Consider the following 14,463-nt stretch of genomic DNA (forward strand, 5'->3'; position numbering starts at 1 on the left):
CTATGTCTCTTTAAGAACTACATATCAAATAATACTTTCTAACACACAAAGCCGTTTCTTGGAGTCAGCTTGTCAGGGTGCAGCTGATGTGTTTATGAAGGGAAGGGTGTTGGTCAACCAGAGGTGGTAGTCTGTTGTTTCATAAATGACTTTGAAGTCCAGTAGAGCTCTGGATCAGATGGCCCCCCGTGAAGATTTTCTTTGTGACAGCATTAAATACAGTATTTGATATCATTTATTTTTGCAGGAAATACCAATGAACTTTGTGGATCCCAAAGAAATTGACATTCCATGTCATGGAACTAAAAACCGCTATAAGACCATTTTGCCAAGTAAGTTTCTTGAATTAAATAGTTTTTGTTGTAAAGCGCAAGCCTTCCGCATCCACCCCTACCTCACCATTTCCCATCCTCACAACTTCCATATACACACCAAATTTCGAATTGCAAACACATCTCAAGACTAATAATCGTTTAAGTGGAATTCCCTGGCGGTCCAGTGGTTAGGACTCTGCGCTTTCACTGCCAGGGCCCGGGTTCAATCCCTGGTCAGAGAACTAAGATCCCGCAAGTGGTGCGGCCAAAAAAAAAAAAGACTAATAATCATTAAAGTGGTCTAAGATTAATAACTTTATCTTGTATTACTCTTATTATAATGGTCTGCTCATAATTTCAGTAGACACATGGTTCTAAAACTTTACTGTGGCACACATTATGGTCAATTGACTTTCACTAAGGGTGTCAAACAATTCAGTGGGGAAAGGCTAGTCTTTTCAGTAAGTGATGCTGAAACAACTGGGTAGCCACATGCAAAAAAACTGAAGTTGGACCCTGCCCCACACAGCATACAAAAATTAATTCAAAATGGATCAGAGGCCTAACTGTAAGAACTAAAACTATAAAACTTTTCACATAAAACAGATGTAAATCTCATGACCTTGAATTAGTCAATGATTTCTTAGATATGAAACCAAAAGTATAAGCAACAAAAGAAAAAAATAGGTAAATTGAACTTGAAGAAAATTTCAAAGTTTTGTGCTTGAAGGACACCATCAAGAAACTAAAAAGATGACAATGACACAAAATGGGAGAAAATATTTATAAATTATACATCTAATAAAAGACTTGTATCTATAATATATAAAGAACTCTTTTTTTTTTTTTTTTATGGCTGTGTTGGGTCTTCGTTTCTGTGCAAGGGCTTTCTTCTAGTTGTGGCAAGCAGGGGCCACTCTTCATCGCGGTGCGCGGGCCTCTCACTATCGCAGCCTCTCTTGTTGCGGAGCACAGGCTCCAGACGCGCAGGCTCAGTAATTGTGGCTCACGGGCCCAGCTGCTCCACGGCATGTGGGATCCTCCCAGACCAGGGCTCGAACCCGTGTACCCTGCATTGGCAGGCAGATTCTCAACCACTGCGCCACCAGGGAAGCCCAATATATAACTCAATTATAAAAAGACAAATAGCCCAATTTTAAAGTAAGCAAGGGACTTGAATAGACATTTCTCCATAAAAGATATATAAATGGCCAATGAGCATATGAAAAGATACTCAACGCAATTAGGCATCAGGGAAATCAAAACCACAGTGAGATAACACTTCATAACCACGTGATTATAATAAAAAAGACAATAGAAAGTGTTGGCAAGGATGTAGAGAAATTGGAACCTTCATACTTTGATGGTAGGGATGTAATATGGTACAGCTACTGAGGAAACAGTCTGGTAGTTCCTCAAAAGGTAAAATCTAAAGTTACTATATGACTCAGACTTTCTACTCCTACGTATATGCACAAGAGAAATAAAAACATGTATCCACACAAAAGCTGTACACAAATATTTGTAACAGTATTATCTGTAATAGCCCAAAGAGTAGAAATAACCACAATATCCATCAACTGATGAATGGATAAATAAAATGTAGTATATTCACACAACATAATATTATTCCGCAATAAAAAATAATGAGGTACCGGACTTCCCTGGTGGCACAGTGGTTAACAATCCACCTGCCACAGGAATAAAGACGCAGATGTAGAGAATGGACTTGAGGACATGGGGAGGGGGAAGGGTAAGCTGGGACGAAGTGAGAGAGTGGCATGGACATATATACACTACCAAATGTAAAATAGATAGCTAGTGAGAAGTAGCCACATAGCACAGGGAGATCAGCTCGGTGCTTTGTGACCACCTAGAGGGGTGGGATAGGGGGCGTGGGAGGGAGACGCAAGAAGGAGGGGATATGGGGATATATGTATATGTATAGCCGATTCACTTTGTTATACAGCAGAAACTAACACACCATTGTAAAGCAATTATACTCCAATAAAGATGTTAAAAAAAAAAAAAAAAGAATCCTCCTGCCAATGCAGAGGACACGGGTTCGAGCCCTGGTCCGGGAAGGTCTCACACACCGCGGAGCAACTAAGCCCGTGTGCCACAACTACTGAGCCTGCACTCTAGAGCCACAAATACTGAGCCCTCGTGCCACAACTACTGAAGCCCAAGTGCCTAGAGCCCGTGCTCCACAACAATAGAAGCCACCGCAAAGAGAAGCCCACGCACCACAACGAAGAGTAGACCCGGTTGCCATAACTAGAGAAAGCCCGCGTGCAGCAATGAAGACCCAACGCGGCCAAAAAATAAATAAAATTAATTAATTATTTAAAAAAGTAATGTACTGATGCATGCTATGACATGGATGAACCTTGAACACATTATGCTAAGTGAAAGAAGCCATCACAAACGAACTCATACTGCATAATGCCATTTATATGAAGTGTCCAGTTAGGCAAATCTGTAGAGATAGAAACTACAGTTGTTGCCTGTAGTGGTGAGAGGCATGAGAAATGACTACTAAAGGGTATGAGTTTATTTGGGAGATAATTAAAATGTCATCCTTGCTAGAAACATTCTATATACTATCTTGTATCCTTACAGAGGAGTCTAGTAGCTGTAGGGCTGCCTCCAGAGCCAATCTGCTGGGGTTCATATCCAGCTGCACCACTTACTGTATGGCCGTGGGTAAATTCCTTAACTTCATCTGTGGAATGGGAGTAGTAGTAGCCACCTCACAGGGTTGTTGCAGAGCCCAGTGCTTTGCACATGATAAAGTGCTCAATGTTAGCTATTCTCATCATAACTCAGAAAGATATTACTGTTCCTTTCTTACAGAGGAGGAAAGTGAGGTTTATAGATATTAAAGAAGCAAGATTCAAATCCAAACACGTCTGCCCCCATGCTTTCCACCACTGATAGTTGCACAACTCTGTGGATTAAACAAATAAAAATAAATTATGTGATGGCACATTTTAAACGAGTGAATTGTATGGTATATGAATTATATCTCAAAAAAGCTGTTACCAAAAGATTTCATTGTGCATAACAATCACCTAGAGTCCTTGTTAAAAATCCAGTCCTGTGCCCTACCCTGGGGATTCTGTTTAAGTGGGTTCTGTTGGGCCTAGGAATCTGTACTTCTAGCAAACACCCAGGTGATTCTGATACAGGTGATAGCAGGACCACACTTTGAGAAACACTGTTTAGACTATGTTAAAACTAAATTTAACTCCATGAAATTTATCGCTGTCAAGCAGTGAGCTAGATGCCCGGAACCAGTAAGGAATAAGGAGCAGCATATAAGATCAAGGAGGTCACAGACCAGAAGGGAGACATGTAAACGAGTAATTATGTTCAATGTAAGAGCCTGAATAGAGATCTTGCCTAACCGGTGTAGGAGAACTGAGTAATTAATTCTGCATAGAAAGGCAAAAGTACTTTGGAGAAGAAACAATACTGTCAATCACTAAACAAACAGATATAGTTGGGATTTTGGCAAAAATCCATAAACGTCTCAAGGCAATAGCTCTGGAAAGATGGAGCCACGAATATTTGTTTTAGAGTACTGACATTGAAATAGTAGAGTCTTCATAATTCAGTTCATTAATTCACTCATAAAACACCAAATTCTTCATATTTATAGTAATAGAGCAAGAATTACTGTTAATAGTATTCTTGGTCTTCCCCTTCTGTTGGAGTTGGAAACACATTGTAATAGTTACTCCACTGTAACATATTTTTAATTGGTCTGTATAGTTAAACATATTTACCTAAGATATAGTCACTGTTGAAAGATATTTTATAACTATAATTGGCTGAAGGGGATGAAAGTGCTGTGTGTTACAGCTGGTCTCTCTGTCTCTCTGTCTCTCTGTCTCTCTGTCTCTCTCTCCTCCCCCCCCCCCCCCCCGACTCTCTCTCTCAGGACTTTTCATCTGAAATTTACCAAACATAAGTAATTAGGGCATATACATGTATTGCAAGTATTATACTTAACCACCTAATCTCAGAAGGATTTGGAAATTATTAGGACTATTTTAAAGTTCAGCCTTCTCTGTTTCCTGCCAGATGCTATCAGACAACTGCTTCACAGTCCTGTGTCAGCTTTTCCATTCCCAGAACTGGGTGGGTCGCTTGAACCAGGGCACCTGTGCTGACAACTGATGTTGCAAATGACAGATTTTCTGTTGAAAATGTCTGTAGCCTGAATACCCCACCCACCCCCTGTTGCACAGAATATAATCTAGTAAATATAGCTTGGACAAGCCACATCATTCGTTGGAAAATCGTCAGAAAAGACTGGAATGAATATGAAAAGCTGCTCTTTATGGTTTATTTTAGACTGTAATATGGGGTAAATTTGAAACATCACATAAAATAATAATCTTAAAATGATTAATATTTTAAATATTATAATTGTTTTTATTGTTTTAACCTACAATAAACTCTCAAGTTTAAAAGCTTCCAGCTTGTACATATTAGTGAGGTTGTATGATTTGGAGGATGTTTTGCAGCAGAAATATGGATGGCCAAGAACCAATTAATTGTAGCTTTTTTTCTAAGGGCAGTGTCAGCCTGGCTCAGAACATTCCTAAGTGGTAGATTAAAGTGCTTAGGTCAAGTTTATATCAAATTACTTTACAATATAAACAAATATTTGTGATAAAAATTTATCTATGTCCTAAACACAAGAGCAATGGGAAAAAACTGATCATATATCAATGTGAAATTATTTGTACAACCAAGAAGTATAACAAGAAATTTTATGTATATTTTTTTCCATGCAGCCAATTTATTTATACAACTATAAAACAATATAAATCAAATTTTAAAACCCTATTTACTCTGACCATCATTTTATATTTAAAAATTTAAAGTCTAGTAATGTTTCCTACTCACATTATGTTTTCCGTTTCACTATATAAAGTGCCGAGAACAGAGTAAATATGCAAATAAGTGAACCACTCATTAAAGCAACGAGTTGTGTGACTCAGCAAAATATTGGAGTTTAGACTTGATTTCCTATCCTGGCGAAAACATTTACAATTTATGGCAAGCTACTTAATCTTTCTGTGCCATCTTTTCTTTGTCCCTAAAAATAGTAATAGTACTACTACCCTGTAAGGCTATTGAAAGAATCAAATAAATATATGAAAAATGGCTAGGAAAGTTCCAACTAATAGTAAACCCGCAGCTAATGTTAGTTTCTCCTTTCCTTCTCTACCTAACTGAATCCATCATTAACCCCAGGAACAATTCCAGAAAATAAGAACACTAACCTTGGAGAGAAACGTTTACAGTTTCAAAAACAGTATTGAAGAGCCCTGTTTTCTCTTATAATGTTCACATGCATGTTAAAAAGTGAATTTCACATAATCTATCACTGCATTGCCAAATTCAGCACTGTCCACTAAAACTCTCTACAATGATGGAAATATTCTGTATCTCCAATGCAGCCATTAGCTGCATGTGGCAATGAGCACCTGAAGTATAGCTAGTGCACCCAAGGAACTTTTAAATTTTATTGTATTTTAATTAACTTAAATTTACCTACATGTGGCTAGTGGCTACCATAATGGACAATGCAGGCCTAGAGTCTTCTCTCTCTTCCAACAAATTTGAAGATGATTCCCAATCACCTTGAAGGTATGGCCAGTCCCTGCTTTCCTTCCATTTCCCACTTATCTTAAATTCATCTCTGAAAACTATCCTATTCCTCTCATTCCTGCCTTTGCCCATCACTGGGAGCGATACACTTTTCCCTCATCTAATAGCTTCTTCTCTGACTTCAAACCTTAAACACATGTCTTCCTGGAGAGGAAATCTTCAACCCAGTATAACCTTTGACAAAATCTGATATGATTCCAATCAAAATATAAGGATCCCGGTACCATTTTGTCTGTTAAAAAGAAGACTTAAGATTGCCAGAGGGTATTTTAAAGAGATCAAAGTGGGGAAATTTCATGTGTTCTATACACCAAAACTTTATGTGTTCAATAATTTGTTGAGAGGAAAAAAGAAATAAGAAGGAGGGAAGAAGGTAGAGGAGAGGAAGGGAAAGAAGGGAGGGAGGAAGGGAGGAAAGGGATCTAAGGAGGAAGGGAGGGGAAAAAGGAATGAAAGAGGAAGAAAGCAAAGGAAGGAAAGAAGGAAATACTGAATAAAAAGGGAAGAGCAGAAGACAGGGAGGAAAAGTGATCAGTGCTCAATGTAATATTTGTAATTATTATTGATACTGCCCAGATGAATCATAAATGGTATGCTAAGCATTTAACATATAATTCAGAAATACCAATTCTGAAAAAAGTTATCATAGTGAATTTGACTAATATGTAGACTTAAAATGCATCAGATGAATAAAATTATAACAATAAAGGCAAAAATAATAACAAATGATGATGATGACAAAATTTTGTTTTTTTAATCCTTGACATTTTTATTAGACTAAACAACACTAAAAAGGCTTTGGTTGGAACCAAATTAATTTTCCCCTACTCCATCATATGTTGTATTCTTGTTTTTGTTTTAATATTTGGAAATCTCTAAATACTTGAAAATACTATAAATTACCAATTTTCAACATAAACTTAATTAAGCTTGACAGGACACCTGTTTCTAAGCAATTTTTGGGTTGAGTTCCCAGTAAATCATATATATATCGTAGGCATTATAAAAACTGAAGGAAGTGGGCCTCTTTTCAAGTCTGAGTGGTTAAGGGCATTTGTGGAAACTTTTAATAATCAGTGGATACTGAAAAGTAATGGAAGTTTTCCTGTCCCCTTTGCTATGAAAAGAAAAAAATTGAAAAAAGCATTGTTTTAACTCTTTCTGATTGAAATTAATTCTGATATTAAACACTCTCTGAGCCCATACCAAATAGAAATCACAAAGGATACAAACGTTAATTAAAGACAGCCCTTGCTCTCAAGGGGCTCATCACAAACCATTGAGGGCAAGCAAACATTTAAGCACTTACAATACAAGATGTTAAATACTAAAATAAAACTCAGGCAGCCTGAGCAAAGAAGGGAATGCCTAATTCCACCAGGAAGACAAGGGAGGGCTTCAGAAAGGAGGTATTTCTTGAACTGAGCCCTGAAAAATGAGGAAGACTTTACCATGCAGAGACGGCAGGGAAACAATACATGCAAAAGCATAGAATCTGCAAGAACGTGGAGTATTTGAGAGATTTCCCTGGGCCCATATGACTAGAGCATGTACACGTAGAAAAGTGATTATTGATAAGGCTGTGGGAAAAGATAAAGACTTGTTGGACCCACTAAGGAGATTTCATCCCCTAGATCTGCACTGTCCAGTAGAGCAGCCAGTAGCCACATATGGCTAAGTAAATTTAAATGAATTAAAATTAAATAAAATTAAAACTTTAGTTCCTCAGTTTGTACTAGCCACATTTCAAGTGCTCAGTAGCCAACGTGGCTAGTGGTCCCAATTTTGGGCAACACAGATAAGGAACATTTCCATTATCACAGAAAGTTCTATTGGGCAATGCTGCTCTGGACTGTCGAATTGTCAATAAGTATTCGTAATAAAATGAATGCAGTGGACAAATAAGTTTATAAATAATACCTTCTTGGAAATTCACAGAGTATATTAGCATAATATAGGCCCTGAGAAATTCTGCAGTGAAAAGATTGTTGTTCAAGTTTGTTGAATTCAGTGTTTTCCATATTTATTTGATTACTGAACCCCCTTTTTAAGGATGATCTAATTTACAAGTTATATGACCTAATTCTATATGTTATAAAAGAAATGATTTACAGATAACAGTTGGGAAATACTGCTGTGGACAATTAGGAACCATGGATGGCATTTAGGCAAGGGAATGATGTGATCAGATTTTATTTTACAGAGACTGCCTTGCCAGCTATGAGAAGGATGGATGGGTAAAGAACAAGACTGAAGGCAGTTAGACCAGATGGGATGCTCAGGTCCTAGCCTAAGAAGAAAGCCTTGGGAAGAGGGAGGCAAGATAAATCCTAGCGAGTTTCAGGAAACAGAACGGACAGAACATGAATATGGAGGGTCAAGTCCAACTAGTTTTCAAACATGGACTCAGGAGCTGTGGTAGCACACCAACATAGAATAACGCAGGGCTATCAGGAGCACATGATCATGTGGAGTTTCACAAACCTGTAGTATATCCAGAAGGAAATGAAAAATTTTTAAATGTGGTCTATAAGTGAGGAGAGTAGTCTGGTGTAAGATATATACTTGGGAGTCTCCAGGATATGGGTACAAAGTCATGGGGATGAGTCAATCACCTAACAAGGCAGTGTCAAGTGAGCATAGAAGAGGGTCAAGTTGAATCCTAGAATCAGCAACATTAAAGGAGGCAGACGAGGGACTTCCCTGGCGGTCCAGTGGTTAGGACTCCACGCTTCCACTGTAGGGGGCACGGGTTCGATCCCTGGTTGGGGAACTAAGATCCCATATGCCGTGCAGTGCAGCCAATAAATAAATAAATATGTATAAAAATAAACTAAAGGAGGCAGAAGAAATAAGCAGAAGATTGAAAAGAGACCATCGAATAGGTAGCAGGAAACCCAGAATGCTGTGAGGCAGCATCCAAGGGAAGAGAAAACTCCATAAAAAGATATATGATCTACAGTTTTTTAATTCTACACAGAGGACATGAAAAAGTAAATACCACCATGGGCTCATTGGGTTTAGGAGCAAAAGTGTCAGCAGCGGCAAGAGCAGTGTCTGCATAAGACTAGGGTTAGGATAGATTGGAGTGTACGCAAGAAGGAATGAAGTGTAGATGAGGAGGTGGGCAAAACACACACTCAGACTTTACCTGTCGGGAGAAGAGGAGCAACAGAACAATTGCTAGAGAGGAATGCATAGAACTGACTTCTTAAAAAATGGAAGGGGCCATTTAAATCAATGCAATAGACATTTACTGAATGTCTATTACATATATATAAGCACTGTGCTAGACACCAGGTCTTATACAGATCATGAAAAATCCCCACCCTGGCCTTCAAGAGGCTCAGAGTACAACCGGGTTAAAGAAATCGTAAAGGGATTATTTACGTAAATGTTGGTAAAAATCACTACCGTGGTTCACAAAGAGCCTTTCAACTCTTCTTGATGGAAAGTGATTTTAGAATTTAATACTATAATAATCTATCCGATATCAGATATTTGTGATGTCAGTGAACAAACACGTGGTAACTAAAGACAGCTTCTTCCAAGTAGTGAGAGGAGATTTGGACTGGACCAAGTGTTTGCTGTTGCGGAGGACAGAAGAGAGACTTGAGTAGGGACATATGGTGCAAATTCCAAACGCAAAGAATAAGAAAAGGAGCGTAAATGAGAAATGGGGTCAAGAATCAGAAACCCACCAAAAATGGCATAAAGTAGAAACTCATCATCTTGGGCTTATGGACGAGATCTGTGTCAGGACAAGGGGTCAAGATGGTCTCAAATGTCCCTCAATAAACACGGGTCAAGAGACAGACACACATATTTTGGAGATTAATCCTTTGTCAGTTGCTTCGTTTGCAAATATACAGCAGAAACTAACACACCACTGGAAAGCAATTATACTCCAATAAATATGTTAAAAAAAAAAAAAGAGAGAAAGACAGCCACACCAACAAAAAACATTGACACATGCCAGACGGTCAGTATATAAGTGTGCTATGCACTGGTTATTGGTGTTCTAAGAAACTTAAAAGAGTAAATCCGGTTAACACAAGTCTTTCTTGTTTTCTTCATTAGATCCCCTCAGCAGAGTATGTTTAAGACCAAAAAATGTAACTAATTCTTTGAGCACCTACATTAATGCTAATTATATTAGGGTAAGTAAATAAATCTAAATTTCTTTCTGATGAGCATGTCAATTTACTATTTGGAATTGTTAGTTTTATTTTATTCTTTTTCCTCAGAATAGATTAATTTTTATTTAAGTTGGTTACTAGCAAGTTTGTTGCTTTTTTTTTTTTTTTCTGCATGCTTGGTCATAATCAACATTGGTAGTGGGTCATTTATAGTAAGTCTTCCTTACCTGTGTGTCTGTGGCTATAGTGCTCCCTCTGAGGTGCTCTGGGGAGGACTGAGCTTTATAAACCTCAGTACCGTATGCTGTGCCTGACTTGCTGGGAGAACAACCCCAAGAATTGTGGTGCTAGAATCAATAAAGCTGCAGAAGTCTGTGTTGCTTTTGGATTATCAGAGCTATTTTGTTTTGAAGATCTTTCACCTAAACTTTCAGTGTAAGGCATGAACTTCAAAGCCAACATTTTTGTCTCCTTTCTCAAACTAGGGCTACAGTGGCAAAGAGAAAGCGTTCATCGCCACGCAGGGCCCCATGATCAACACCGTGAATGATTTCTGGCAGATGGTTTGGCAGGAAGACAGTCCCGTGATTGTTATGATCACAAAACTCAAGGAAAAAAATGAGGTATGACCTTTACCCAAGTATGGAATATTATATTTTTTCTGTTGCTATAGAAGAGAGATTGTTTAAGGAAAATTGCCATATACTTAATAACAGATTTAAGATGGAAACATTAAGACATTTAAAGGCTAGGCCACTTTATGCTTCCAAAAAAATGGTAATTGGTGTTCTATGAATGACGACTTTCTTTCAGTTAAATCAATGTACTTGGCATACACGGATCACATTTGTACCCATGTATCTCTGTAAGGAAATGAGGGGCCATGAATTATCACTCTGATTTATAGGCAGGGAAATAAAAAATTGTTCATTTACATCCCAAGCAATTTTTGAGCCCCTACTAAGTGAGATACTATTTTAGTTGCTGGCAATATATTAGTGAACAAACACAAAGATTCCTGCCCTTGGTAGATTTTAACTTTCTAGTTGGGGAGATACAGACAAAAAACAACAAACATAATTTCATAAAAATATAGCATATTAGAAGGGGAAAATGCTGTAGGACAAAAAGGTAGAGCAGCATAAGGGGACTGAGTGTCTGAGCTGTAAGAAGGAGTAAGAAGAGAAGAGCAAGCTGCAGGGTTACACGGGGTGGGTGGGAGAAGCCTCACTGAGAAAGTGAGATTTGAAGAAAGATTTGAAGTTAACAAAAACCAAGCAACTTTCTCAATATTTTCATAAAAAGAAATTCAAGAAAGAGACAAAATTAGATTCCGCATCCATACTAGTAATCTTTTCTAAGGATCTAGCTTACACAATATACATTCTGTATTTTGCATCATAAAAATAAAGTTGTGTAATTCCCAAAGGGTGCTTTCCTAGGCACTGCTTACATTTCATGGCATGTTTTTTTTTTTTTTTTTAGCATCTCATGGCATCTTATTGAGATAATTTCCAGTCTGATTTTAGTCAACATTTGTGATTATTTTCTTGTCAAAATTACTATACCAGGGCCTCACCATGACAATCAGAATTTAAGAAAACTGAACTTTCCTTTATACTGCTTTGGTGAGTCATAACCTTTGATTATACTATAACCCTGCTGCTAATCAAGAAAATTCAGGCTCACAAACAGCAATTTAAAGTTTTTTAAAATTTGTTGTTTTCTTCCATTTTTGCTGCACTAGATAAAGGATCTTTTTCTGAAATTTATCCTGGAAAAAAAGTACATTTTTTGGCCAGTAGATGAAGTTTTATACTACATTAACTATATGCTTACTAAATAAATGCATTTCTATGAATCTTATATGAAAGCCTGAGGTGGCATAATAAAAATAACCCCTAATATTCTCAGGTGTTTCACCCACTATCGATCTGTCAACATAATAAACTACTGACAATTCCTGCACAGTTGTTTAATATCTGTGACAATTTACCTTCAAGGTAGGAAAAAATTCTTCAAGTTTTAAAGGTGTACTCTCTGTATATATACACCCATACATACATACATAGAACTTATGTAATATGGCAGACTAGATAATCTGAAAAACCAGTCATACTGGGTGAAATATGATGCAGCATGCATAGCAGAGCTTGGGAGGAAAAAGGTAAATCAGTCAAAAATTGAATAAAAGGCATAAAACCAGAGAATTACAGGTTACTTGTGTTTTAATGACAATATAAGAACTGGAGACAAAGCCTTGGGCTTGCAGGAACCAGGACTTGGAACTGAGACCTTCCATGAAGTGAACACCTGCAAGCGCTAGGCCTTCAGTGAAAGGGTGAACCACAAAAATAAACCTACCTACCAAAATAGGATTATAAGAGGAAATGAATCCAGCGAAGTCTGGCCTTCTCGTGGGATCAATAAAGAGGTACTCTTGAGTATTCAGAATTCAAAACCTAGGAAACACCAAGTGTTAAGTGATTAATATACATTAGTGATTCTTTTATTTATATAAATCATTTATAAAATAGTTTATATTCATTTAAGTAATAATATAAAAAGTAATACTGCATTGGTAACGCTCTTGTGGCACTTTACAAAAACAAAGGCAAAAACTTTCTGGATGCATATACTCTCAGCATACACTACACAGAATTTCAAAAGAAAAAGCCCAGCCAAACATAAGCTCAGAAGTCAAAATTCTGAGACACACATGTAAATAAACAACATAAGTAAAAAGCAGAAGAGGCAACAAATAGTGGAAATAGACCCACAAGAAATTGAAATAATAGAAACTATAAATAGAGGCTTTTTTATAATTAAGCACACAAAATATAAAATTTAAAAACTTGACAAAAGAACAAGTTACTATCAAAAAAGACTAGGAAGATTTAAAAACAAACCAAGGAGTCCTAGAAATAAATATTATATAGACATTAAAATGAAAAAAAGAAACCTCATGAGACAGGTTTATTAGCAAGCTGGACACAGCTGAATAAATAATTACTGGATTAAAAAATAGAACTAAGGAAATTACCTAGAAGATCACAATGACCAAAAATATGAAAGAGAGTTTCAGACATATGGAGGACAGTATTTAGATGTCCAATATATGTCTAATGGATATTTTAGAAGATGAAAAAGGAGAATATAAAAAAAGAAGTAATATTTGAGGAAATAATGGCTAGAGATTTTCCAAAACTGGTGAAAGACTTGAGCTCTCAGATTTGAAAAGTACAGTAAATCCTAGGCTGGATAAGTAAAAATAAATCCACAACTAGACACATCTGTGGAACTGAAAAACACTACAGAGACTATTTTAACAAACAGAGTGACTAACAATTGGCTTCTCAGTAGCCAAAAAATCAGTAGAATAATACCCACAAAGGAATGAGAGAAATTCACAGACAACCCAGAACTCACACAGGATTTAGCAACATTTCCTAGATCTGAATAGACTGTACTACTCCTGCCCACTTCGGTTTGAATTACAATTTTCTGAATAGATTGTCACGATGTGTTTTCTCAAAGCACATTCATACCCTTATTAATTCTATTTCTTCTATTAAAAATAAAATCAACATAGAAAAAGCACTGTGATGTATGCAATTACATAAATATAAGCATGTAAAAGTTTTGAAACAAGTTATATTTTCCACAGAAAACATTACTTTCTTGTTACATATTTATTAAGGATTGATACATGGCAAAGCATATGTGAAACAATATCTCACAAGGATTAGCGAATAGGTTGTAGTAACTGTGTAAGATAAATTATAATTTTAGTGTCTTGAGCATTTCAATCCTCAACTTTTGTGATACATTTGTTTCCTTAGACAAAAAGTCAGAAATACACGAATAGTGCTTTAACTTGTTCTTGAATCAGGGTTTCATCAGGACAGAAGAAGCCAAGATTGATGGTTAGTGAGAAAGAATTCCCTAGAAGTTGAGTAGGATGTGACATATTTTAAAGAAGTCCAACAAAGATAGTATGAACACTTGGCAAATATGCCAAAGCCCCAACAGACAGTTATATTCTTCCCTTCTGTTCCCAAGACCAAAGTTGTGATTCTAAAAGAACTGCTATATGAGATAAATATGTGTTTCAAAGTGACACTGAGTTGATTTCTGATGGTGCTCAGACATCTCCATTCTGAATGTGCAAAGGAATAGAGCCCACCTTGTTCTTTCTTTTTCAAGTGCATCATAGTTGGAGTTAACCTGTTGGTACCATTCTCAGAATTCACGTTCTCCATAGGGCAGCCAAGTAGATCTGTTGAAAAGCCAGAATTTTTAAAAAATAATGGCCACATAAA

At 36.9% G+C, this 14,463-nt stretch overlaps 1 protein-coding gene across 2 annotated transcripts in view; it reads left to right on the forward strand.

The window, feature by feature from the left end:
• The window catches only part of PTPRR (protein tyrosine phosphatase receptor type R), a 259,744-nt gene that overhangs the window by 215,845 nt on the left and 29,436 nt on the right, over window positions 1–14,463 (forward strand). For both annotated transcript variants that reach the window (XM_082422767.1, XM_082422768.1), the window contains 3 exons: window positions 248–332; window positions 10,083–10,162; window positions 10,627–10,764. In XM_082422767.1, the coding sequence (XP_082278893.1) occupies window positions 248–332; window positions 10,083–10,162; window positions 10,627–10,764 (303 nt within the window). The remainder of the gene's footprint in view (window positions 1–247; window positions 333–10,082; window positions 10,163–10,626; window positions 10,765–14,463) is intronic.

Source organism: Balaenoptera physalus (genome assembly GCF_965194825.1).
Source record: "Balaenoptera physalus genome assembly, chromosome: 13".
NCBI lineage: Eukaryota > Metazoa > Chordata > Mammalia > Artiodactyla > Balaenopteridae > Balaenoptera > Balaenoptera physalus.